Consider the following 26,523-nt stretch of genomic DNA (forward strand, 5'->3'; position numbering starts at 1 on the left):
CAAACACAGAGGATACACAGAGGGATTCAATCTCTTGGTCAGAGAACCATGGATTGGTCAGTGAAGAAGTCCACTGAGGGGAACTAGAGGATAAAGCTGGGGTCGGCGGCGGAGGGCTCCTCGGACTGATCAAGCGCCTTTAAGACCAGGGAATACTGGTCCTGCGCCTTTATGACCAGGGAATACTGGCCATGCGCCTTTAAGACCAGAGAATACTGGTCATGCGCCTTTAAGACCAGAGAATACTGGTCATGCGCCTTTAAGACCAGAGAATACTGGTCATGCGCCTTTAAGACCAGAGAATACTGGTCATGCGCCTTTAAGACCAGAGAATACTGGTCATGCGCCTTTAAGACCAGGAAATACTGGTCATACGCCTTTAAGACCAGGGAATACTGGTCCTGCGCCTTTAAGACCAGGGAATACTGGTCATGCGCCTTTAAGAACAGGGAATACTGGCCATGCGCCTTTAAGACCGGGGAATACTGGTCATGCGCCTTTAATACCAGAGAATACTGGTCATGCGCCTTTAAGACCAGGGAATACTGGTCATGCGCCTTTAAGACCAGAGAATACTGGTCAAGCGCCTTTAAGACCAGAGAATACTGGTCATGCACCTTTAAGACCAGGGAATACTGGTCATGCACCTTTCAGACCAGGGAATACTGGTCATGCACCTTTAAGACCAGAGAATACTGGTCATGCACCTTTAAGACCAGAGAATACTGGTCGCGCACCTTTAAAGACCAGGGAATACTGGTCATGCACCTTTAAGACCAGAGAATACTGGTCATGCACCTTTAAGACCAGAGAATACTGGTCATGCGCCTTTAAGACCAGAGAATACTGGTCATGCGCCTTTAAGACCAGAGAATACTGGTCATGCGCCTTTAAGACCAGAGAATACTGGGCGCGTACTTTTAAAGACCAGAGAATACTGGTCGCGCACCTTTAAAGACCAGGGAATACTGGTCATGCACCTTTAAGACCAGAGAATACTGGTCATGCGCCTTTAAGACCAGGAAATACTGGTCATACGCCTTTAAGACCAGGGAATACTGGTCCTGCGCCTTTAAGACCAGGGAATACTGGTCATGCGCCTTTAAGAACGGGGAATACTGGCCATGCGCCTTTAAGACCGGGGAATACTGGTCATGCGCCTTTAATACCAGAGAATACTGGTCATGCGCCTTTAAGACCAGAGAATACTGGTCATGCACCTTTAAGACCAGAGAATACTGGTCATGCGCCTTTAAGACCAGGGAATACTGGTCATGCGCCTTTAAGACCAGAGAATACTGGTCAAGCGCCTTTAAGACCAGAGAATACTGGTCATGCACCTTTCAGACCAGGGAATACTGGTCATGCACCTTTAAGACCAGAGAATACTGGTCATGCACCTTTAAGACCAGAGAATACTGGTCGCGCACCTTTAAAGACCAGGGAATACTGGTCATGCACCTTTAAGACCAGAGAATACTGGACATGCACCTTTAAGACCAGAGAATACTGGTCATGCGCCTTTAAGACCAGAGAATACTGGTCATGCGCCTTTAAGACCAGAGAATACTGGTCATGCGCCTTTAAGACCAGAGAATACTGGGCGCGTACTTTTAAAGACCAGAGAATACTGGTCATGCGCCTTTAAAGACCAGGGAATACTGGTCATGCACCTTTAAGACCAGAGAATACTGGTCGCGCACCTTTAAAGACCAGGGAATACTGGTCATGCACCTTTAAGACCAGAGAATACTGGTCGCGCACCTTTAAAGACTAGGGAATACTGGTCATGCACCTTTAAGACCAGAGAATACTGGTCATGCACCTTTAAGACCAGAGAATACTGGTCATGCGCCTTTAAGACCAGAGAATACTGGTCGCGCACCTTTAAAGACCAGGGAATACTGGTCATGCACCTTTAAGACCAGAGAATACTGGTCATGCGCCTTTAAGACCAGAGAATACTGGTCATGCGCCTTTAAGACCAGAGAATACTGGTCATGCACCTTTAAGACCAGAGAATACTGGTCGCGCACCTTTAAAGACCAGGGAATACTGGTCATGCGCCTTTAAGACCAGGGAATGCTGGTCATACGCCTTTAAGACCAGGGAATACTGGTCATGCGCCTTTAAGACCAGGGAATACTGGCCATATGCCTTTAAGACCAGGTACTTCCTTACCCGGGTACTGATGTAGAGTCGATGTGCCCCTTTAATGCAAAAATACTGTCACCCCAGTGTGAGCTGGCCGGGTGGACCAAGATGGCCACCGGGAGCTGCAGAGTTGATAAAATCTCGCAGAGAGCGAGAAGCGCCAATTTGAAGGGCGGAGCCACAGACACAATGTTGAATAGGCCTAAGCCGGGGCCTAAATTTCTGTAGCCGACGGACGTCACCAGTGGGTCGTTCCAGGCAAGACTTCCAGGATGCGGCCTACAAATTGGCCGAAGCCGGGGACTAAATTTTTGCAGCCATCCAGAGCGTTACCTCAGAGAGGTGGGCCACAGGGAAGTGGCTGAGGCTGCCTGTCAGCATGTGGATATCCCACTGAAGATGGATCCACTCACCATTGGTGCGCGTCCCGGCATGGAGCCGCTGCGGATGTGGGTTTCAGCGCTGTTCTGTGCAGCGTGGACGGTGCAGGGATAAACCTCAATCCTTCATCCCTTTGTTAGGGAGGTGGAGAGGAACCGTCCGCCTCCTTGTGCCATCCGCTTTCACAGTGGTGGGACAGTGGGGGCTGCTCGGACGCCATAGAGAGGGGCCTCTGTACAGCCATGGAGTTCAGTCCGGGTGGACAGGGCCAGTTGTCCGGCATTAGGCCTGGCTCCAGGAGAGGATACATGGAGGCGACACTCCATGTGGTCGCCTGCTGCTGGTGTGGGGAGATCGGGACCATGAAGGAACCGTCGCCCCTGAAGTGAGCTCAGGCATGGCTTCCCACGTCGCAGGAGAGGGTACGGGGAGGAATACTCGCCGTGCTCGCCTGTTGATGGTTCGGGGAGATCGGAACCTTGAAAGGAACCGTCGCCCCCTTCACTCCGTTAATTAAAAAATAAAAATTTACAGAAAAGTAAACAATAAAATAAAAACGTTGGGGTCTGAAACAGACCCGTGTGCCTCCTACAGACACTAAGGAAGAACTGGTTAGCTGAGAGCCAGCAGGAGGGTATATACTGCAGGGGAGGAGCCGAGAGCCAGCAGGAGGTGTATACTGCAGGGGAGGAGCCGAGAGCCGGCAGGAGGGTGTATAATGCAGGGGAGGAGCCGAGAGCCAGCAGGAGGGTGTATACTGCAGGGGAGGAGCCGAGAGCCAGCAGGAGGTGTATACTGCAGGGGAGGAGCCGAGAGCCGGCAGGAGGGTGTATAATGCAGGGGAGGAGCCGAGAGCCAGCAGGAGGATGTATACTGCAGGGGAGGAGCCGAGAGCCAGCAGGAGGGTGTATACTGCAGGGGAGGAGCCGAGAGCCAGCAGGAGGGTGTATACTGCAGGGGAGGAGCCGAGAGCCAGCAGGAGGGTGTGTACTGCAGGGGAGGAGCTGAGAGCCAGCAGGAGGGTGTATACTGCAGGGGAGGAGCCGAGAGCCAGCAGGAGGGTGTATACTGCAGGGGAGGAGCCGAGAGCCAGCAGGAGGGTGTATACTGCAGGGGAGGAGCCGAGAGCCAGCAGGAGGGTGTATACTGCAGGGGAGGAGCCGAGAGCCAGCAGGAGGGTGTATACTGCAGGGGAGGAGAAGAGAGCCGGCAGGAGGGTGTATACTGCAGGGGAGGAGAAGAGAGCCGGCAGGAGGGTGTATACTGCAGGGGAGGAGCCGAGAGCCAGCAGGAGGGTGTATACTGCAGGGGGAGGAGCTGAGAGCCGGCAGGAGGGTGTATACTGCAGGGGAGGAGCCGAGAGCCGGCAGGAGGGTGTATACTGCAGGGGAGGAGCCGAGAGCCGGCAGGAGGGTGTATACTGCAGGGGAGGAGCCGAGAGCCGGCAGGAGGGTGTATACTGCAGGGGAGGAGCCGAGACCCGGCAGGAGGGTGTATACTGCAGGGGAGGAGCCGAGAGCCAGCAGGAGGGTGTATACTGCAGGGGAGTAGCCGAGAGCCAGCAGGAGGTGTATACTGCAGGGGAGGAGCTTAGAGCCGGCAGGAGGGTGTATACTGCAGGGGAGGAGCTTAGAGCCGGCAGGAGGGTGTATACTGCAGGGGAGGAGCTGAGAGCCGGCAGGAGGGTGTATACTGCAGGGGAGGAGCTGAGAGCCGGCAGGAGGGTGTATACTGCAGGGGAGGAGCTGAGAGCCGGCAGGAGGGTGTATACTGCAGGGGAGGAGCTGAGAGCCAGCAGGAGGGTGTATACTGCAGGGGAGGAGCTGAGAGCCGGCAGGAGGGTGTATACTGCAGGGGAGGAGCTGAGAGCCAGCAGGAGGGTGTATACTGCAGGGGAGGAGCCGAGAGCCGGCAGGAGGGTGTATACTGCAGGGGAGGAGCCGAGAGCCAGCAGGAGGTGTATACTGCAGGGGAGGAGCCGAGAGCCGGCAGGAGGGTGTATACTGCAGGGGAGGAGCTGAGAGCCGGCAGGAGGGTGTATACTGCAGGGGAGGAGCCGAGAGCCAGCAGGAGGGTGTATACTGCAGGGGAGGAGCTGAGAGCCGGCAGGAGGGTGTATACTGCAGGGGAGGAGCTGAGAGCCAGCAGGAGGGTGTATACTGCAGGGGAGGAGCCGAGAGCCGGCAGGAGGGTGTATACTGCAGGGGAGGAGCTGAGAGCCAGCAGGAGGGTGTATACTGCAGGGGAGGAGCTGAGAGCCAGCAGGAGGGTGTATACTGCAGGGGAGGAGCCGAGAGCCAGCAGGAGGTGTATACTGCAGGGGAGGAGCCGAGAGCCGGCAGGAGGGTGTATACTGCAGGGGAGGAGCTGAGAGCCAGCAGGAGGGTGTATACTACAGGGGAGGAGCCAACTTTTTTTGTATCACTTAGTGTCAGCCTCCTATTGGCAGCAGCATACACCCACGGTCTGTGTCCCCCAATGAGGCGAAGGAGAGTGCAATGGTGTGAGGTCGCCGTTTGGTCACAGACTTGCCGATTACAGAGGTGTGCTTTTACTGCCAGTTTCAGACAATAAATGGGGCAGAGTTGCGAATGCTCGACCTCCGATCCAATTAGACCGGGCTGTGCACAGCCTGATTCCCGGGATCGTTAGGAGCCCAGGTGATAGCACCCACAGCCATAAGTGATTTATCCCTTATACTCGGGTTAATTAATAACTTTCAATTGTGGGAATAATCCTTCAGGCTCAGTTCGCATGATAAGTATTTAGTGAGGTTTTCATGTTGCAGATTTTCTGCACCACTCTCTGCAAATTAAGTTACTTGAATTTTTTATCATTCATTCTTGTCTCTTTTTGGTATATTAATAACCTGCTTTGTTTTTGATGCCTCAATTTGGCTTTGATGAAACTTTATTGATACAGTTGTGTCTGAATTAAACACGTTTTTTTTTTTACCTGCGGATTTTCTGCATCTAATGCAATTCTATGGGGAAAATCCGCATATCAAGCTCTACTTACCTGCAAGACAAGTTGTCGTGTTGCGTATTTCAAACACGCACCACAGGTCAGTTTACACAGTGTAAAAAAAATAAAAAAAATAAAGTACAGTGGGCATGACATTTCTATAAATCCCATCCACCTTGATGGATCTGAAAGACTCTGCATTTTTTTTGAAAAGCGAAAAACACACAGTCAAAAACTCATCATGGCAACTTAACCTTACAAGGAGTTTATATAGTTTGTCAGGGAATCTGCCATTATATCCATGCTGCTCACACAACTGCGCAGCCTGAATCAGAGCCTGGATGAATGACGACACAAGACAGACCAGTCAATCAACAGGAGCAGTGCGGGGAGAAGCCATCTGGAGACATCATGGGACTGATCAGGTCTTACGATTGTTTCTCTGACACGCCAGCGCAATTCAGAGTGAAGCCTGTCTGTGGCTGGAGCAGCATCAACCTAATGACCTCATTACTACAACTTTACCCTGAAATCTCCCCATATGAAGTGCTGCCCAAACAAGATGGAGAATTTAGCAGCGGGATCCTGTCTTGTGCTGGGCACCTTGGAGCAGGACACGTTGTCAGTCTCCGCATATAATACAGGAACGGCAGCGATGTCAGAGGGGCTATATTGGTAGGATGTTAGAATATAGGACTTGCAGGTCTGACCGATGACAACAGCGCGGGACCTTATTGTCTGTATGTCAATCGCACGGACTGATACACAGTGATGAAATATTACATAACTTGCCTGTATTCTCTTCTTTGTGTCATGATGTTGGTGGAGCAAGCCTTCATTGTTCCTGATGCCGATGTCTATGGCACGTACCTGCTGCTGAATAGTGGAAAAATTTGATGAAATTTCACTAACTTCTCTCTCCAGTTGACTGCAGAAAAAACAAAACAAAAAGAAGAATACATTATTATCAGTCACCTGCACAGTATGAGAACTGAGACCATATGTACCTGATCATACAGTTTAGATAATTGGCTGGATGTAATATATATGGAAAGGTCTTGGGACAGTCATGGCTCGTCGTGCAGAATATTAGGCTTGAATGGATTTCGTGGAACATAAGCCTGCTGTAACATGTGATGGCTCGTCGTGCAGTTTAGGTCTGAGCGGATTTAGTATATGCATCTCTGCACTTTGTGTAAGTGTCTCATGGTGTAACCAACTACCTAGAAACATAAGATGGTAGATTCATCCATACATGTGTTACACCCGTGATGCACATCCAATGTGCTTTCTAATTAGCAGTCGGCTTTTGGGGAGGTTTGTTTGTGGTTTAACCATTATGTCCAAGAATTAGAGTCCATGCTCACACAAGCTGATCGTCGATCCGCAAGTCTTTAGCGAACAGCGGTCCTTTGAAAACTCGTTTGCACAGCCAGAATGAAGTAAGCGGTTTTAAATCAGTGGCTCAGAGCGCACAGGCTGCTATAGATCTCGGCAGAGGCAAGGCCTGGTAACACAGGGCGATGCACCGCACAGAATTATTATTTTTTTTTTGTGTCGCGCACACAAGTAGAGATGGGCAAACCCTTACAGTAAAGTTCGGCATCCGTACCGAACACCTACTGTTCAGGCACAGACATCAAACACGGACTTCACCAGGAAGTGACCTGCAGTAACCTTGACTTCACTGCTAGTCACTAACGCTGCGCTCGCAAGCAGCTAAAGGCCCCTTCACATTTAGCGACGCTGCAGCGATACCGACAACGATCCGGATCGCTGCAGCGTCGCTGTTTGGTCGCTGGAGAGCTGTCACACAGACCGCTCTCCAGCGACCAACGATGCCGGTAACCAGGGTAAACATCGGGTAACTAAGCGCAGGGCCACGCTTAGTAACCCGATGTTTACCCTGGTTACCATGCTAAAAGTAAAAAAAAAACAAACAGTACATACTTACCTACAGCCGTCTGTCCTCCAGCGCTGCGCTCTGCTTCTCTGCTCTCCTCCTGTACTGTCTGGGAGCCGGAAAGCAGAGCGGTGACGTCACCGCTCTGCTTTCCGGCTCACAGCCAGTACAGGAGGAGAGCAGAGCGCAGCGCTGGAGGACAGACGGCTGTAGGTAAGTATGTACTGTTTGTTTTTTTTTTACTTTTAGCATGGTAACCAGGGTAAACATCGGGTTACTAAGCGTGGCCCTGCGCTTAGTTACCCGATGTTTACCCTGGTTACCAGTGAAGACATCGCTGGATCGGTGTCACACACGCCGATCCAGCGATGTCTCCAGGGAGTCCAGCGACGAAATAAAGTTCTGGACTTTATTCAGAGACCAACGATCTCCCAGCAGGGGCCTGATCGTTGGTCGCTGTCACACATAACGATTTAATTAACGATATCGTTGCTACGTCACAAATAGCAACGATATCGTTAACAATATCGTTATGTGTGAAGGTACCTTAACTCCTCAGTGGTTCTCAGCTGGGACAGTCGCATTTTGGCACCCTCCAGGTTGAAAACTATTAATCCCCAGACATGGATTATGGCGTGGGACAGAATGATGGACAGGTTAAGGTATTGTTTTTCTAAATTTTTGTTTTATTACAGGAGACGAGGGATTCAGTGGAATTAGATGTTAGGTGAGTATTACGGTGTTTGTTATATTTAAATAAAGTAAAACTGTGTTTTGTTTTATTTCTAATAAAGGACTTATGTGTCTTAAAGGACTGCTGTGTCTTTAATTACCATACAACTATAGGATTAGTAATGGATAGGTATCTAATAGACGCTTCCCCATTACTAATCTGTGGGATGTCACCGGACAATACAAAGGTGATATCAACCCCACAAATATGAACCCCACTTGCCACCGTTACAAGGCAAGTAGGAAGATCCAGGCAAAGTGTTAGAATTGGCGCATATAATAGATGTGCCTTTTCTGGGCGGCTGCGGGCTGCTATTTTTAGGCTGGGCAATATCCTAGGCCCCTTACCAGACTGAGAATACCAGCCCTCAGCTGTCTGCTTTAGCAAGGCTGGTTATCAAAACTGGGGGGACCCCACGCGTGTGTAAACTTTTTAAAGTAAATAATTAAAAATACGGCGTGGGGACCCCTCTATTCTTGATAAGCAGCCTTGCTGAAGCTGAGGGTTGCTGCCCCAAGCTGTTAGTTTTGCCTGGCTGGTTATCAAAAATACAGAAGAACCAACACAGTTTTTTTGTTTTTTTTTTAACTATTTATTTACAATGCGGGCGCCAGCTGATGAATTCTCCCAGCAGTAGTCCCATCAGTTGACACTAATGACCGGAGGTAAACTTTACACCTCCGATCACAGCTGTGCGCTCACACTGACTTTTGACAGCGTAGGAGCTGCAGCTGTCTGACAGTCGGTAATTGTTTTACCGCCGATCAGAAGTGGTGTTTGCCACTCTGTTATGCACATGACAGCGTGGCAAACACAAAGTTCCAGACCCCCCATTCAAGTGAATGGGGTCCGGGTTCGGCTACTGTTTTGGTACCTTTACCAAGTGTTTTGTAATGGTTTGGCCGAACCCGCTGTAGCCAAAAATCCAGGTGTTTGGATATCTCGACACACAAGATGATTTCACTCGATTAACACTAAGCTTTTGAGATACTTGTGGCGCTGGATGTTTCTGTGAAACATTATCTGTGCAGAGTCCTGGGCTACAAGTTCTAGGGAGCCATTATAAAGGGTTCTTCTCCAACCCACCAGCAACTTAAGCCTGCCTGCCCATCAGCTCATTTCTGGGGTCTGACTCCTGCACCACATTTGGTATCGCAGAGCAAGCTATGCAAAGGAAGCTTTTTGTGTTGACCATACAAAAAAACAGGCAGCAATGTATTCTGACAGCTTAGTGACTACTTTTCGGAAAGTTTCTATAACATCCATTTGCAACAGCGCCACAAGAAAGGGATTCTGTCTAGAGACTGAGAATCAAACAGACCTGATTTCCCTTTCTACGTCGCGGCTCAGATATCTGGCTCTGTTGAAGTCGGAGGAATAATAGCGGTTCTTAAACACTTGGTCTCCGTCAGCTGTGAACGCCTCTCTGCAGTTTATGGGTGGCTTCCCTCTCTGCATCACTTCTCGAGCTTCACTGTTATTCTGATGGGAAGAAACAATAAAATTACCACAAATACTGCACAAGTCTTTGTAACAAAAACGATACACCTGTGTGTTATAGGGCAGACTTTTTGCACTGTTCCTAAGCATTGAGTGCAAACATTCATCTGGAACGTTTATGACATCTCATTAAGCAACGAATAACCGAAATGTGGGGACTACCATTCGCTTTAACTGCAATGACTACTATTCTGTCCTCCTGCAAAAATTGCAACATTCATAGAAGATGGACATTGGTTTAGCTCCGTCAATTGTGGAAAATTATTGTACTGAATAAGCAAAACACAGCCCAGTAAGTGATACATCCCTGGAATCAAGGTCTCTGTCCCTACATCATGGTGCTCTCAGATTACATAGCAAAAACCTATTGACAGATTCCCTTTATCTATGAGCAGTAATGGAAATCCAAGGCGGTAAACAGCAATGGCCGACTGTGTAATGCGGAGATCAGATACCTTTATCAGCAGCACTGTCTCTATCCCTCTCATGTCGATCAAGCAGTTGGCAACTACGGGGTTATCAATTTCTAAAGCTGTCAGTACAGTTGGATAATATTGATGAACCGCGGCTCTAAAGAGAAACGCAAAACAGAGGAGCTTAAAGTGTTTTTATTTCCATATGCAGATGTTTATAAAAGAAAAAAAAATTCTTACAAATGGAAAATCAATGTATGCTGACAAATTGGAATCACAACTGGCATGAAAAAATATCTGAGATGACCAATAAATGCCAATATTACGTATAGCAAGTCGAAGAAACACAGAACAATGTCTCCCTCTAGTGGTTTTAATAGGTATGTAGCAGAGATTTACAATAGCGTTGTACATGTTTCCACATAGATCGTTGTTCTAGTTCCAAATATCCATCCCAATTAGTTCTTAAAAGGATGGTCTGAAACGAACACTGATTTAATCCTAAATGTCTAAGAATTGTAATAATCTAAATGCTTTTCTAATATACCTTTAATTAAAAATCCCTTACTGTTCCATCTCTACTTTGTTTATCTGATGAGAAGTGACAGGCCTGCAAGAGCGCACTAAGTAGAGAACGAGAAAGCAGAGACCAACCCAGCATCTGAAAGAGATGTTTCCGGGACACGGCTGGTTTTTGCTCGCTTGTTTACAATGCGCAGTGACAGTGCGCTCTCTTGCCAATTCATCACTTCTCGCTATAGCCGGTGAGGGAGCGCACCGTCACTGTGACCGAGAAGAATAATGCCCTAGTGACAAAATCCTACTGAGCATTTGTCGGAATTGACAACTCATGCATGCTCAGAAGAGCAGCGACTAGCCCTGCCCGTGAAACGGACGTTACTAATATCCAAGCATGCACTGGGGATTATCAAACAAGATTTTATCAAACAGGAAGTGTGTAAACAAAAATAATAAAGCAAATAAAGAAAGTAGAGAGTGAACGGTAGGGAATTGTTAATTTAAGTATATTAGAAAAGCAATTTGATAACACAAAATATACATTTAAGATTAAATTAATGTTCGTTTCAGACCACCTCTTTAAGCAAAACGCTGGCCCTTTACAGGAATGAAGCTAAAGTAGGGATCCCCCCTTTCCCACTATCTTGACAGTGTGCAAGACTTCTTGCCTCTGAGTCTTATGTAAAAAGCTGTACTGCTGTCTTATTCATACTGGATGTAGCGAATCATGAAGCAATACACAATGGATTCCTTGTTATTATGGAGCAGGAGGAGGCTAGAAGACAAAGCTAAAAGTTTTTTGTCCACCTTTTGCATGTGTGGGCATGTATTGAGAGACTCAGAAACACCCTTTAGAAGCAGCTATGTTCCCCATTGCAAATTTAAGGGTTAGCCAATTACTTTTCTTTTGATGACCTATCCTTTAAATAGGTCATCAATACCAGGGGTGGATTTCGACACCCAGTTTCCCTACCAAAAAACTGTTCTTGGTGACGACAGCAGCCAAATGTTAGCAGTTGTGGAGCAGAACAGTGTAGTGGCTGTGGCCTGGTACTGTGCATCTGCTGCTACTCATCTAAACTGCAGTCACCCAGCGGTGGCCACAACAGTTCACGGAGCTGTGCTGTTCACCTCTGCAACTGCTAACTCCTGGCTGCCACTGGCACCAAGGGCAGCTGATTGTGGGTGTGTCAAGTGTAGGACCATCACCAGACTGATTGCTGACCTCTCCTTAAACTTTAAAAGAAACAATGTCCTTCTCTTACAAATTAACCCTTTAGATGCAGCTGAATCCTCCCTCATTTAGACTGTATAATACACAAGGCATCGTACTACCTGGCTGATCTCGAACATTATTCTGAACTTAGACAAAACCTAAGAAAAAAAAAAAAAAGAAAAAAAAAAGAGCATATTCCCTACCACAAGTAAATGTAAATAATTTAGGGTATGCTATTTACATGTACTACTACCACCATCATTTACGGTACTTGCTGTAGGGCATATGCTCATTTTTGTTGTTGGTTTCTGTTCAGGAAATGCATTGCAAGGAACTAAATCCAAATAAACTTACAGGCAGCTGATGGGTTTTGTCCAGTGTGCATGGCCGAAATTTCATGAAAACGGATTTGCAGCATTGATACCTTAAACCAGTGTTCCAACACCAGTCCTCAAGAGCCACCAACAGGTCATGTTTTGAGGATTTCCTTAGCATTACACAGGTGATTGAATGCTTGCCTGTCCAGGTGATGCAATTATCACCTGTGCAATACTAAGGAAATCCTGAAAACATGACCTGTTGGTGGCTCTTGAGGACCGGAGTTGGGGAACACTGCCTTAAACCATGGCAGACTCTGCAGGACCTGTGTGAATGTACCCTTACAGGCCACTAATAAATAATTAGAGTGAGCCAAAGAAGCAGTCAGAATTAATCTCCCTTCTCACCTTCTTGAAACGTCATATATTACATTGCGGAACTGATTGACGATGATCTGCGGCCTCTGACCATGCGGGAATACTTTTGACATGATGCTCTGCAGCATCCTCTCATCCTGATGATTGTCGCAGCAGAACGCCAAGAGTAGAGACTTTAGGCAGCTTTCTACTGCGAGTGCGAGCTGGGGGTCCTTCAACCGGATGCAGGCGCCTAGGTGAAGAAAAATTTATTTGCTATTATCTTACTCTGTGCAAAAGCCTCTCCAAGAACAACAGTGATGAAATAACGCATTACAAACCTAATGGTCCGATGGGCTTCTGCTTGAAACGTCTCTGCCTGTAAGCCTCGTCGATTTCGGCAAGCAGAGCGGGCATGTGCTGTCCAAATCTTCTCAACCTGTCCGTCCTACTGTCCTGGAACTCCTTTATCTGTCGTTTTAGACCTTCCACTTTTTGCCTCTGATCACGCTCTGCATTACTATCGAGGACAGACAAGCAGGAATGGGTCACCGATTCAGAAAGGTCATCGAACTAAACCACTAATTCCAGAAACGTCAACTTAAATGAAGTCTACTGGTACAGTGCACTACATTCCCAGACCCCGTGGCAAACGTTTTACCACATGTCTCTGCTAAGGCTACAAAAGATGCGAGACAAGTGATCGTATTAAAGGACCCTTCCTAGACGTAAGCCCAGATTTAGGCCTTTACATAGATGAAGCATTAGTGCAGGACGTACAGAAATCTGCTGCGCTCTTCCTTCTCTCTATGAAGCGCTTGCTGAAACTGGTCGATCTGCTCAGAAGTTGTAACTTCTTGGTCGTGAAGTTCTTTTATTTTATCTTTCAGATGATTTATTTCTTGCAGTCTTGCGATCTTTTCTTCCTCGGATGCATTATCTGCACTACAATGAACAAGATAGTGAAGGGAAGAAAAGAAAAAAAAAAAGACAATGTGGTTAGCCACTCACTATAAAAAGGGACCATCCTCTTATGTACTTGGTAATCATGTATTTGGTTTTTTTGTCTTCTGCTGGCGATAACACGAGATACATTACAAATCTGGCACGTGCCTTTTGTTTTGTTGGCCAATTGCTGTGACGCTTGGTTTAAAGGGGTTGTCCAAGTTCACGATTAAGATTCTCCCGGGTCAGGAGTGGGCGCTAGTAGGTGAATCCGGACACCATGCAGTGTGCATGATGTGCACATATAGTGACTGCAGACTTTTGTGGCAAACCTGGACAACCCCTTTAAGATAACTGGAACCGTTTCTAACAGACCAATACAGAGCTAGTAATATATTACAGGGGTAAATCCTTATAAATTCCCTTTATCCCATACACTCCCAAGCAATTTTTCATTTCTGCGCTCTAGGTTTTCCTTCCCTCCATAACTTTATTTCACCCTTGATATTCCTGTATGTGGGCTTTATTGTTTAAACTATGCCATTTTACTGTATAATGGGGATTTTTTTTTTTAAAGTGGGGTGAAATGGTGGAAAATATTGAAATTCCACTTTTGTTTTTCTGAGTTTTGCTTCTACGGTGCTCAATGTGCAGTAAAAATCACCTGGTAATAGGATTGTCCGGGGCTGTGTGAGCACTAGTTTTTCTGCAGGGTGAGCCGACGTTTTCATTTATACCATTTTAAGGTCCATAAGATATTTTCATTACTTTTTTTTTTTTTTTTTTTTTTTTAGGAGGGCGTGGGAACCAACAAAAAGCAACTCTAGTGTTTTATGTTTCTCATTAGGTCACTTAACGATGGAGTTACCGTATTTTTTTGAACTATGAGATGGACCTTACCATAAGACACCTCAGGTGTAGGTAGCTGAAAATAGGAAAAGCATTTTATCCTTATTAATTAAAATATGGCTGTGTAAAGTGGAGGGGTCGATATCACGAATTTTAATGTATTAGGGTAGAACAGGGATGTAAGAAGTCTATTGTTAGTGCCTCTGCAGTGTTATAAACGGACACAGCTCTGCTACATGCACATATGGACACGGCTCTGCTACATGCACATATAGACACACAGCTCTGCTACATGCACATATAGACACACAGCTCTGCTACATGCACATATAGACACACAGCTCTGCTACATGCACATATAGACACACACAGCTCTGCTACATGCACATATAGACACACACAGCTCTGCTACATGCACATATGGACACGGCTCTGCTACATGCACATATAGACACACAGCTCTGCTACATGCACATATAGACACACAGCTCTGCTACATGCACATATAGACACACAGCTCTGCTACATGCACATATAGACACACACAGCTCTGCTACATGCACATATAGACACACACAGCTCTGCTACATGCACATATGGACACGGCTCTGATACATGCACATATAGACACACAGCTCTGCTACATGCACATATAGACACACACAGCTCTGCTACATGCACATATGGACACGGCTCTGATACATGCACATATAGACACACAGCTCTGCTACATGCACATATAGACACACAGCTCTGCTACATGCACATATAGACACACAGCTCTGCTACATGCACATATAGACACACACAGCTCTGCTACATGCACATATAGACACACAGCTCTGCTACATGCACATATAGACACACACAGCTCTGCTACATGCACATATGGACACAGCTCTGCTACATGCACATATAGACACACAGCTCTGCTACATGCACATATAGACACACACAGCTCTGCTACATGCACATATAGACACACACAGCTCTGCTACATGCACATATGGACACGGCTCTGATACATGCACATATAGACACACAGCTCTGCTACATGCACATATAGACACACAGCTCTGCTACATGCACATATAGACACACACAGCTCTGCTACATGCACATATAGACACACAGCTCTGCTACATGCACATATAGACACACACAGCTCTGCTACATGCACATATGGACACAGCTCTGCTACATGCACATATAGACACACAGCTCTGCTACATGCACATATAGACACACAGCTCTGCTACATGCACATATAGACACACACAGCTCTGCTACATGCACATATGGACACGGCTCTGATACATGCACATATAGACACACAGCTCTGCTACATGCACATATAGACACACAGCTCTGCTACATGCACATATAGACACACAGCTCTGCTACATGCACATATAGACACACACAGCTCTGCTACATGCACATATAGACACACAGCTCTGCTACATGCACATATAGACACACACAGCTCTGCTACATGCACATATAGACACACACAGCTCTGCTACATGCACATATAGACACACAGCTCTGCTACATGCACATATGGACACACAGCTCTGCTACATGCACATATAGACACACAGCTCTGCTACATGCACATATAGACACACACAGCTCTGCTACATGCACATATAGACACACAGCTCTGCTACATGCACATATAGACACACACAGCTCTGCTACATGCACATATAGACACACACAGCTCTGCTACATGCACATATAGACACACAGCTCTGCTACATGCACATATGGACACAGCTCTGCTACATGCACATATGGACACAGCTCTGCTACATGCACATATAGACACACACAGCTCTGCTACATGCACATATGGACACAGCTCTGCTACATGCACATATAGACACACAGCTCTGCTACATGCACATATAGACACACCGCTCTGCTACATGCACATATACACAGCTCTGCTACATGCACAGACACACACAGCTCTGCTACATGCACATAGACACACAGCTCTGCTACATGAACATATGGACACAGCTCTGCTACATGCACATATAGACACACAGCTCTGCTACATGCACATATAGACACAGCTCTGCTACATGCACAGACACACACAGCTCTGCTACATGCACATAGACACACAGCTCTGCTACATGCACAGACACACACAGCTCTGCTACATGCACATAGACACAGCTCTGCTACATGCACATATAGACACACAGCTCTGCTACATGCACATATAGACACACAGCTCTGCTACATGCACATATAGACACACACAGCTCTGCTACATGCACATATAGACACACACAGCTCTGCTACATGCACATATAGCAAAATTGTGTGTGTGTCTATACAGGCACACTTAGCAGGGCTCTGTATGTCTATATAGACATACAGAGCTCTGCTACATGTGCATATATAAACACACACACAGATCTGCTACATACGCATAGATAGATTAACCAGAAATATATACAGAAGGGGTTACCTTACAAAACACATAATGTCCAAATAAGGGGGAAGTATAACAGAAACCCAAATATAAAATGAATAATTTTTATTGCATGTAAATTAAAACAGTATTAAAATTAGAAGAAATTTAAGGTGAAACATGAAGAGTGAAATCCAGCCTAAGGACAATCACACAAACACAGACATCAAGTTATAGCACAGGCACATTGTACAAAATTACTGGAGACAATCTCAGGTAAATAAACACATAAATCAGATGGTGTATTCAGGGAATTTAGGATCAAAGGAACAACTTGTAGGAGAGAAAGGTATCCAAACTGCGGTATGTGTGTGGGCGCATATATAATATGCCCAAAAACATTCTCCAGTAGTGTAATGACACCATCTAGCGGGCAGCTAAAGAAAGGCAGATTCTAAGTCTAAGATACGTACCGTATTTATGTTCACATCATCAGGCTCTTCCATCCCCTCTCCCTCAGAGTCGCTGTCATATACCGTCCCCCAGGCTCACTCACACGCCCTACACTCATCATTGTCCCCAATCTCCTCTTTTTCCTGTCCTGATCTGGCTGTACATCACTACAATGACACTCTCAGAAGCACCCTGGACTTAATAGTGGCCCTCACCATCAGAACCACCAAACAGAGTAAAACAGCCCTCGCTCACATCGCAAACTCAACTTCTCCAGAGATGCTCTAGGTGTGCTGAACGCCTATGGAGGAAAACTCGCACACCAGAAGACTTCATCCATTACAAATTTATGTAAAGGACCTATAACTCTGCCCTTCAGCTCGCCAAACAGACCTACTACACCACCCTGATCTCCTCACTATCTAACAACCCAGATATATTTTTTGACACCTTTCACTCCCTTCTCAGTCCAAAAACACAGGCCCCTATCACAGACATCTGTGCGGATGACCTCCATTTTTGATCCCATCACAGAAGAAACGTCCAGGCTCCTCTCATCAATCTTCATGCACTACTCACCCCATTCCCTCACATCTCCCCCAGTCTCTCTCTCTTGTCGCCACTACCCGCCCAATTACAATCTTCAATCTCTCCCTCTCTTCTGGTATCTTTCCCTCCTCCTTCAAACACTATCATTACTCCATTATTAAAAGAACCCTCTCTTGATCGATGCTTCACAAATAACTACAGACCGGTCTCCAATATTCCCATCTTCTCTAGACTCTTGGAGCGCCTGATCTACTCCTGCCTTACCAGTTACCTCTCCACTCACTCTCTCCTAGACCCTTCACAGTCCGGCTTCCACCCCCTACATTCTACAGAAACAGCACTCATCAAATGGACCAACGACCTTCTGACAGCAAAATGTAACAGTGACCACTCTCTGCAGCTTTCGACACTGTTGACCACCCTTCTCCTGCTCTCTAGGCACCAGTCACTAGGCATTAAGGACACTGCTCTCTCCTGGTTCTCTTCCTACCTTTCTGACCGCTCCTTCAGTGTTCTGTTCTCTGGCTCCACTTCATCTCCTCTCCCTCTCACTGTCGGGGTACCCCAGGGCTCAGTCCTTGGCCCCCTTCTCTTCTCTCTCTACACGGCCCCAATTGGACGGACCAACAGCAGATCTGGCTTTCAGTACCATCTTTATGCTGATGACACACAACTATACACGTCGTCCCCTGACCTTACTCCTGCTGTACTACAGAACACCAGTCTCCAACATCATGTCCGCTCTCTATCTGAAACTCAACCTCTCCAAACCTGAACTTCTTCTGCTCCCGCCATCTACTAACCCCCCTAAATCTGACATCTCCATGAATGTCACCATAATAATTCCTAAGCAGCAGGTGCACTGTTACATTTACCACCCATCTTTCCTTCACCTCACACATACAATCTCTTGCAGCTTACACCTAAAGAAAATCTCTAGTATCCGCCATGGAAACCACAAAAACCCTCACTGTTGCCCTGAACCACTCCTGCCTGGATTACTGTAACACTATAAATTGGCCTCCCCCTCACTTGACTTCCCCCTCTCCAGTCCATCTTTACTACAGCAGCCAGGGTCATCTATCCGGCTAATCAGGACTCGGACGCGTCCGCTCTTCGCCAGTCAAAACACTGGCTGACTGGCTTCATTATAGGATCCAATTTAAACTTCTTGTTCTCACCCACAAAGCTCTCCACAGTGTGACACCCCCCTACATCTCCTCCCTCATTTCTGGTTATCGGCCTACCCGCTCGTTATGCTCTGCAAGCGACTTTCGACTAATCTCTGTACTAATCCGTACTTCCCACTCCTGGCTACGCCAATCCTCTGTAATGCTCTACCCCAAAAAATTAGGACTATCTACAACTTACAGTTTTAGGCGCTCCCTAAAAAAACATCTGTTTATGGCAGCCTATCACGTTCCCTAATCGAAGTGTGGGTGTGTGTCCCATTCACTATCTGAGAATAACCCTTCATCAAACTCCAATACTGGCTGATGACTAGCTCATGCGGCGTTTATCTATCCCCCACTCACTCAAGATGGCTGGACCATCATTGTAAATAAGCCCATGTACTTTGTATCACCCCACCTCATTGTAGATTGTAAGCTCTCACGAACAGGGTTATCTTATTTTGCTTTAATTAGTGTTGTTGTTTTTTAACGTTGTGTATGAACTATTAAACTGTAAAGCGCTGCGGAATATGTTGGCGCTATATAAAGATTATTAATATAGTGGCTCACTGATACAATACCTCACAAGAATAAAGAATACACACAATATGTAGGCAAGTACAACTTTCCTGATAAAAAATAAAAGTCCAAGAGTGCACTTCCCCCTTTTTGAATAATATGCATATATACACACACAGCTCTGCTACATGTGCACATATACATACATACACAGCTTTGCTACATGCCTATATAGACATACACTCACTCTCACACATACAGACACTATTTATTATCACATCTTGCAGTTACTGATTAGGACCTGTGCAGAGACTGCAGCAGCATAGCACTAGCAGGACCTACCACTTAATTAACTAAGGCACCTTTCAAGTCATATGATCTGTCACATGACCTGGGAGGTCCTGAAATTGCTGGTGCAGGAGGTCCTGCAGCTCCTGCATCCTCTGTTCAGACACGGCAGCTTCCTCTCCTGCACTGTAATGATCACATCTGAGGAGGGAGGGTGCTCTCTCTGATTGGGAAAGACGCAATGTCAGCGTTCTCTGGATCTGGACTATAAGACGTAAACACTTTTTAACAAGATTTTTTTTTCTAGTTAAAAGATGAGTCTTATAGTCCATAAAACACGGTAATTAATGTTATATATTGATAAATTGGACTTTAATGGATAATAATTTTTGTTTATATAGCTCCAACATATTCCGCAGCACTTTACAATTAAGTGGGGACATGTACAGACAATAAATTAAATACAAGTTAAGACAATTTAAACAGTGACATTAGGGGTGAGATCCCTGCTCGCAAGCTTACAATCTACAAGGAAATGGGGGGACACAATAGGCGAAAAGTGCTTGTTATTTCAGGTCTGGCAATTATAATAAATAGGGATTTTCAATTAAAGCTGCATGATCCAGTTATCAGCCCGTGTGTTTAAGTGCAATAGTCAAGTATCAAGTGCAGTTATCGTGTGCATGGAGGGTGTGGGAACAGATGAATAGTAGGGTGCGGGATTCAGAGTAATATTTGGAAGGAGGGCGCGCTTCAAAAGGCCGGGGCTAGGTATCAGTCTGATCGTCTGGGGAAGTGCATTCCAGAGAGCTGGCGCAGCACGAGAGAAGTCTTGGAGATGGAGGTGCGAGGTTCGGATTAAGGGGGATGTTAGTCTTAGGTCATTGGTAGAACGGAGGGCACACGTAGGGCGATAGACAGAGATGAGAGAGAAGATATAAGGCGGTGCAGGACTGTGGAGAGCTTTGTGGGTGAGAGAGATGAGTTTATACTGGACCCTGTAGCGAATGGGTAACCAGTGTAATGACTGGCACAAGATGGAGGCATCGGTGAAGCGGCTGGACAGAAATATGACTCTGGCTGCCACATTCAAGATGGAGAAAGTTTGGTAAGAGGGAGACCGATCAGAAGAGAGTTGCAGTAGTCCAGACGAGAATGAATAAGAGCGACAGAGAGTCTTAGCAGTTTCAAAGGTGAGAAAAGGTCGGATTGTGGAGATGTTTTTAAGATGCAGGTGACAAGAGCGAGTGAGCGATCGGATATAGGGAGTAAAGGAAAGCTTGGTGTCGATTATGAACCCAAGACAGCGGGCATGCTGCTTGGGAGTTATGGTTGAACCCTCCAGGGTAATTTCGATGTTGGGTAGAGTGAGGTTAGTAGAAGGGAGAAACACAAGAAATTCAGTTTTGGAGAGATTTAGTTTCAGATAGAGGGAGGACATGACGCTATAGACAGCAGGCAGACAATCCTTGGTATTTTGAATTAGGGTAGGGGTGATGTCAGGGGAAGAAGTGTATAATTGTGTGTCGTCAGCAAAGAGATGGTACTGGAACCTAAATCTGCTGATTGTTTGTCCAATAGGGGCCGTGTATAGAGAGAAGAGGAGGGGGAATAGGACTGAGCCCTGCGGAACCCCGATAGTAAGGGGATGAGGAGAGGAAGAGGAGCCGGCAAAAGATACAGTGAAGGAAAGGTCAGAGAGGTAGGAGGAGAACCAGGAGGGGCTGTGTCCTTGAGGCCTATAGAGCGGAGCATAGTGAGGAGGAGCTGGTGATCCACTGTGTGAAATGTGAAAGAGAGATCCAGGAGAATCAGCAGGGAGCAATGACCTTTGGATTTAGCTGTTATTAGATCATTAGAGACTTTAGTGAGGGCAGTTTCAGTGGAGTGTAAAGAGCGGAAACCAGATTGTAAGGGGTTGAGAAGAGAGTTATCCGAGACATAGCGGATTAGACGAGAGTGGACCAAGCGTTCCAGGAGTTTAGAGACGAAGGAAAGATTAGAGACAGAGCTGTAGTTAGCAGTGCAGTTCTGGTCCAGGGATAGCTTTTTAAGTAAAGGGGTTATGATTGCATGTTTGAATGAGGAGGGAAAGATACCTGAAGAAAAAGGGATTTTTGTGTACTCACCGTAAAATACTTTTCTCCGAGCCAATCATTGGGGGACACAGGACCATGGGTGTTATGCTGCCACTAGGAGGACACTAAGTAATACAGAAATAGCAGTATACACCCTCCTGCTGGCTCCAAGTGAACCAGTTCGGTAACAAAGCAGTAGGAGCTTAAAGGGACTTTGTCACCCCCTCCAGCCGTTAGAAACCAAAAGAGCCACCTTGTGCAGCAGTAATGCTGCATTCTGACAAGGTGGCTCTTTTAGTTATTGGTGCAGTCAAAGCAGAAATAAAGCGTTTCACAAAAATACCTGTCTTTAGACAGGGAGGCAGGTCTTCCCCCCCCCCTGCTGCACACGCCACACTTCCGTCACTCAAAGCTTCTTCGGCGCCACCCCCTCCGCGCTGTTTTCCAATCAAATCCGGCGCATGCGCTGTTTAGTTCTGCCAGGGGCAGGCGCAGTGAGCGCTACCCGTCTGACCTCAGATGCAGTCTCGCAGACTGCGCCTGTGCGGCCGCCCTGCTTGTGAATCCCAGCCCCGCACTGTGAATAAAGCAGTGGCATTATCAGACTGAATCCTGATGGGACGACCCGCCAGGAAGGGATGGAATTGGAGAAGAGCTAACCTGATTGCCTGAATTTCCAAGATGTTGATCGGAAGGCGTGTTTCCTGAAGTGACCAGCGGCCCTGAGCAGTGTGATGTAAGAACACCGCTCCCCAGCCTAGAAGACTAGCATCTGTTGTCACAACTAGCCAATGTACTGGAAGAAAAGACTTCCCTTGATTCAGGGAGGAGTTCAATGTCCACCACCTGAGAGACTGACTCGGTGGGGAAGGAAAACCGACGGTCGAGGGAGAACAGGTTCCTGTCCCTAACAGCCAGGAGGGCATGCTGTAAGGGACGGAGGTGTAATTGGGCAAATGGAACCGCCTCCAAGGCTCCTACCATCCTGCCGAGGACTCTCATACTGAAGCGCAGAGTGTGAGTGAGAGGTTGAGAGAGCTTCTCAGCTTCCCGCTGTAAGGCTGGGTTCACACTGCGTTGTGTGAACCCGTTTAATGGACTACGTTACACCGCGGCATAACGCGGTGTAACGTAGTCCGTTAACGCCACCATTACTTGCAATGGCGAATGCATCGCTAGCGCACGTCCACAATGGGCGTGCACTAGCGATGTGCCGTCATTGAGTGACGGACCCGAGACGCGGGCTGCAGTGTTTCCGGGTCTGTCACTGCGAGCGCACTGCTAGCGCAGATGGATTAACGGATTTGTTGAATGGACTGCACTAACGCAGTGTGAACCCAGCCTAAGGTTGAGCTCTTTTCCGGGGGAAGAAGCACCAACCCCTGAGACGAGTCCAGTATCATTCTTAGAAAGGAAATTCGCTGAGCCGGTACTGGGGAAGATTTTTTGAAGTTTATCTTCCAACCCAGGCGAGAAACAGAATCTATTGTGATGTTCACAGCTTCCTAGCAGGCGCGGAAAGAGGGGCCTTTGATGAGGATATCGTCTAGATATGGTAGCACCACCACGCCTCGGGTGTGAAGGATGGCCACGGCGGCCGCCATGACCTTGGTGAATATCATGGGAGCGGTGGCGAGGGCGAAGGGCAAAGCAATGAATTGGAAGTGTTGTTCCTGAACTGCGAAGCGAAGGAACCCCTGGTGAAAAGGGAAAATTGGAATGTGAAGGTACGCATCCTGGATGTCTAGAGACGCCAGGAACTCGCCTTTTTCCATGGAGGCGATGACAAAACGAAGCGATTCCATTCGGAACCGACGTACCCTGACGAACTTGTTCAGCAGTTTTAGGTCCAGTATGGGCCGTACTGTACCGTCCTTCTTTGGAACAATGAACAGGCTTCAATAAAAACCTTGAAACCTTTCGCTTTGAGGGACCGGGATAATAGCCCCGTCTTCTTTTAGAGAGCTTATGGCCTGGAAGAACTCTGATACCTTTGCCCTGGGAGGAGAAAACAGGGACCCATTAGTTGTGAACGACCGAGAGCCACGCGTCGCTGAAGGAAAGCAGGCGGCCGCCTACTTTGAGTGTGTCCCCCGGATACCATTGTGTGGGAGATCTGCCCGGTCTGGCCCCCATGGATCCTAGGCCTGCCTCTCCATGAAGGGGAAGGTTTTAAGAGGTTGGGGACCTCTATCCCTACGTTGTGTCCGGCTGGGTCCGGAAGATGTGGAATTAGAGGACCAATTTGGAATGGAACGAAAAAAAATCGGGACCAAGCCTGCTGTTGCTGGTTCCGAAAGAGCCAAAGGGGTCACTGTTGTGGGAGAAATTTACTCTTCCCTCCAGTGGAAATTAATTGATCGAGTTTTTCGCCAAAAAGGCGACCGCTCTGATATGGTAAAGAAGTCAATGACTTATTGGAAGCAGAATCCGCACACCAGTCCCTGAGCCATAAGGACCTCCGAATGGTGATGGCGTTTGCTGCTGCTTGAGAAGCGCCGTCAGCGGCATCCAGAGACGCGGTCACTAGAAAATCCCCAGCTCTGGCTATCTGAGTAGCAAGGTCTGCTACATCGGGGGGAGGGGGAAGATTGGTATCCAGCACCGCTGCAGACAAAACCTCAGCCCAATGGGTCATAGCCTTAGCCACCCACGTAGCGGCAAAAGATGGAAAGAGTGCAGCTGCTTAGGCTTCAAAAGCTGAACGAGCCATATTGTCGATCTGACGATCGGTGGGGTTTTTAATCGAGGCGCCCTCTGAAGAGAATAAAATAGATTTAGTAGCTAGGCGTGATACCGAAGGATCTACCGGAGGAGACTGTGACCAATCTTTTCTTAGATCAGGAGCAAAGGGATACTTTGACTCCATGGGCTTTTGCCCTGTGAAGCGTTTATCTGAACGGATCCTATGAGATTCAACGATTTCCTTAAATTCGGGATGATTGGCGAACACTCTGTGAGCCCGCTTGGTCCTCTTAAAGGACACAGCATGATCCGTTTTAGATAAAGGTTCCTCATCTAGCTTCAGAGCCTTGTTTACTGACTCAATGAGAGAGTCGAGAGTCTCCTGATCATGTTGAAATTCCTGATCTAGGGACGTGTCAGAATCGTCCTCTGAGCCAGGTTCTCTACTAGCCCCAAGGGAGGAGGAGCAAGAAAAAAACTCTCAGATCCTGATTCCCGGTGATGGACTGGGGACAAGGCATGAGTCCTTTTCCTGGAAGAGCGAGAGCTCCTTGGTAAGGTACGACCCCTAGTGTACAAGGGGTTCTGATAATCGGAAGCGTTGTCCGTAAGAGTGCCCTGGTTAGAGGAAGGGTCTCGTAACGAGTCTAACGCTTGGGCCTGGGATGCCATAGACCAGGTAAGGGAGGTAGCCCACTCAGGCGGACTAGGCTCACTGGGTTCGGTATCAGTAACAGGTGGTCCCTGAGCAGTCTCCGGTTCACAAGCTGAGCATAACGCAGTATTGTGACCCCGGGGTAGAGATACCTTACAAGAAGTACAAGCAGCAAAAAACACAGGGTGGGTTTTCCCAGACTTTTTGTTAGGCTTTCATTGAGACATAGTGTAGCCTTGAGGAGAGTGCTTACTAGCAGGGGAAGGGTTAAGCTATGTTTCTGCAGCTTACTCAGGTCCTGTGTCTTGATTCCACGGGGGAGGTACGCAATGTGTCCACCAAAATCACTAATCCCTGAAGCTGTGATTCAGAACGCTGGAGTAGCGCTGCAGCATCAGCCCTGTGGGTGTCCAAAGATGGCCGCTGAGATCAGGAAGAGAAGGCGCTTCTCGCAGAACGAAAAGAGCCTGAGAGAGTGGGCGGCAGTAACCGCCGGTGGGCGGAGCCAACGTTCCGGCATGGACAAGAGAAAAGCCAGGAGCTAAATTTTAAGCTTGCGGTTGCGGCCTGGCACGCAGCGGCCGCTTTTTTTGCCCCACGCACCCGGGCGTTAAGATATATGCGGACCTCCCTTATCCCAGGGACCATGACCTCCCAGCGCCTCGGCCCCGCAGGTGTACGCACGGTAGATGCGGTGGGCCGGTGCTCAATCCACCGTCGCCATAGTCAGGGAGGGGGTGGAGAGCTTCTGCCGCCTTCCATAATCCGCTATAACAGTGGTGATGCAGTGGGGGGCTGCACGGACGCCATAATCATCATGTCCGGCTATGCACCTGGCTCCAGGAGAGGTAAATGGAGGGTTACTCCATGTGGTCGCCTGCTATGTAGGGGGGAGATTGGAATGCGAAGGAACCGTCGCCCGTAAAGTGAGTTCAGGGCTGGCATCCAACGGTGCAGGAAAGGGTACAGGGAGGGATGCTCTGCGTTCTTGCCTGTTGATGGCTCGGGGGAGATCGAAACCTAGAAAGGATCCGTCGCCCCCATTCACTCCGTTAATTGAAAAATAGAAAAATAAAAATAAAACGGTGGGGTCTGAAAGCAGACCCAAGTGCCTCCTACAGACACTAAGCAAGAACTGGTTCACTTGGAGCCAGCAGGAGGGTGTATACTGCAGGGGAGGAGATATTCTTTCTGTATTACTTAGTGTCCTCCTAGTGGCAGCAGCGTAACACCCATGGTCCTGTGTCCCCCAATGAGGCATAGGAGAAAGAGAGGTGTTAAATATTTTAGTCAGGCGAGTGGTGACCACTAGTGAGAGAGACTGCAGGAGGTGTGAAATAATGGGGTCACTGTTGCAGGATGTAGGCCGAGCAGAAGCTAGGGGCTTGGAAACTTCTTCTTCTGAAACAGGCTCAAAGATGTCTAGTGAGCTTAAGTTG

The 26,523-nt window shown here is 47.5% G+C and overlaps 1 protein-coding gene across 5 annotated transcripts in view; it reads right to left on the minus strand.

Moving 5' to 3' along the window:
* Nucleotides 1-26,523, minus strand: part of SMC6 (structural maintenance of chromosomes 6) — a 133,115-nt gene that overhangs the window by 36,099 nt on the left and 70,493 nt on the right. For all 5 annotated transcript variants that reach the window (XM_069728125.1, XM_069728124.1, XM_069728126.1 and 2 more), the window contains exons 13-18: nt 13,238-13,402; nt 12,799-12,977; nt 12,509-12,710; nt 10,091-10,205; nt 9,457-9,617; nt 6,292-6,427 (exon numbers count right to left, since the gene is read on the minus strand). In XM_069728125.1, the coding sequence (XP_069584226.1) occupies nt 6,292-6,427; nt 9,457-9,617; nt 10,091-10,205; nt 12,509-12,710; nt 12,799-12,977; nt 13,238-13,402 (958 nt within the window). The remainder of the gene's footprint in view (nt 1-6,291; nt 6,428-9,456; nt 9,618-10,090; nt 10,206-12,508; nt 12,711-12,798; nt 12,978-13,237; nt 13,403-26,523) is intronic.

Source organism: Ranitomeya imitator, chromosome 5 (genome assembly GCF_032444005.1).
Source record: "Ranitomeya imitator isolate aRanImi1 chromosome 5, aRanImi1.pri, whole genome shotgun sequence".
In the NCBI taxonomy this organism is placed as follows: Eukaryota; Metazoa; Chordata; class Amphibia; order Anura; family Dendrobatidae; genus Ranitomeya; species Ranitomeya imitator.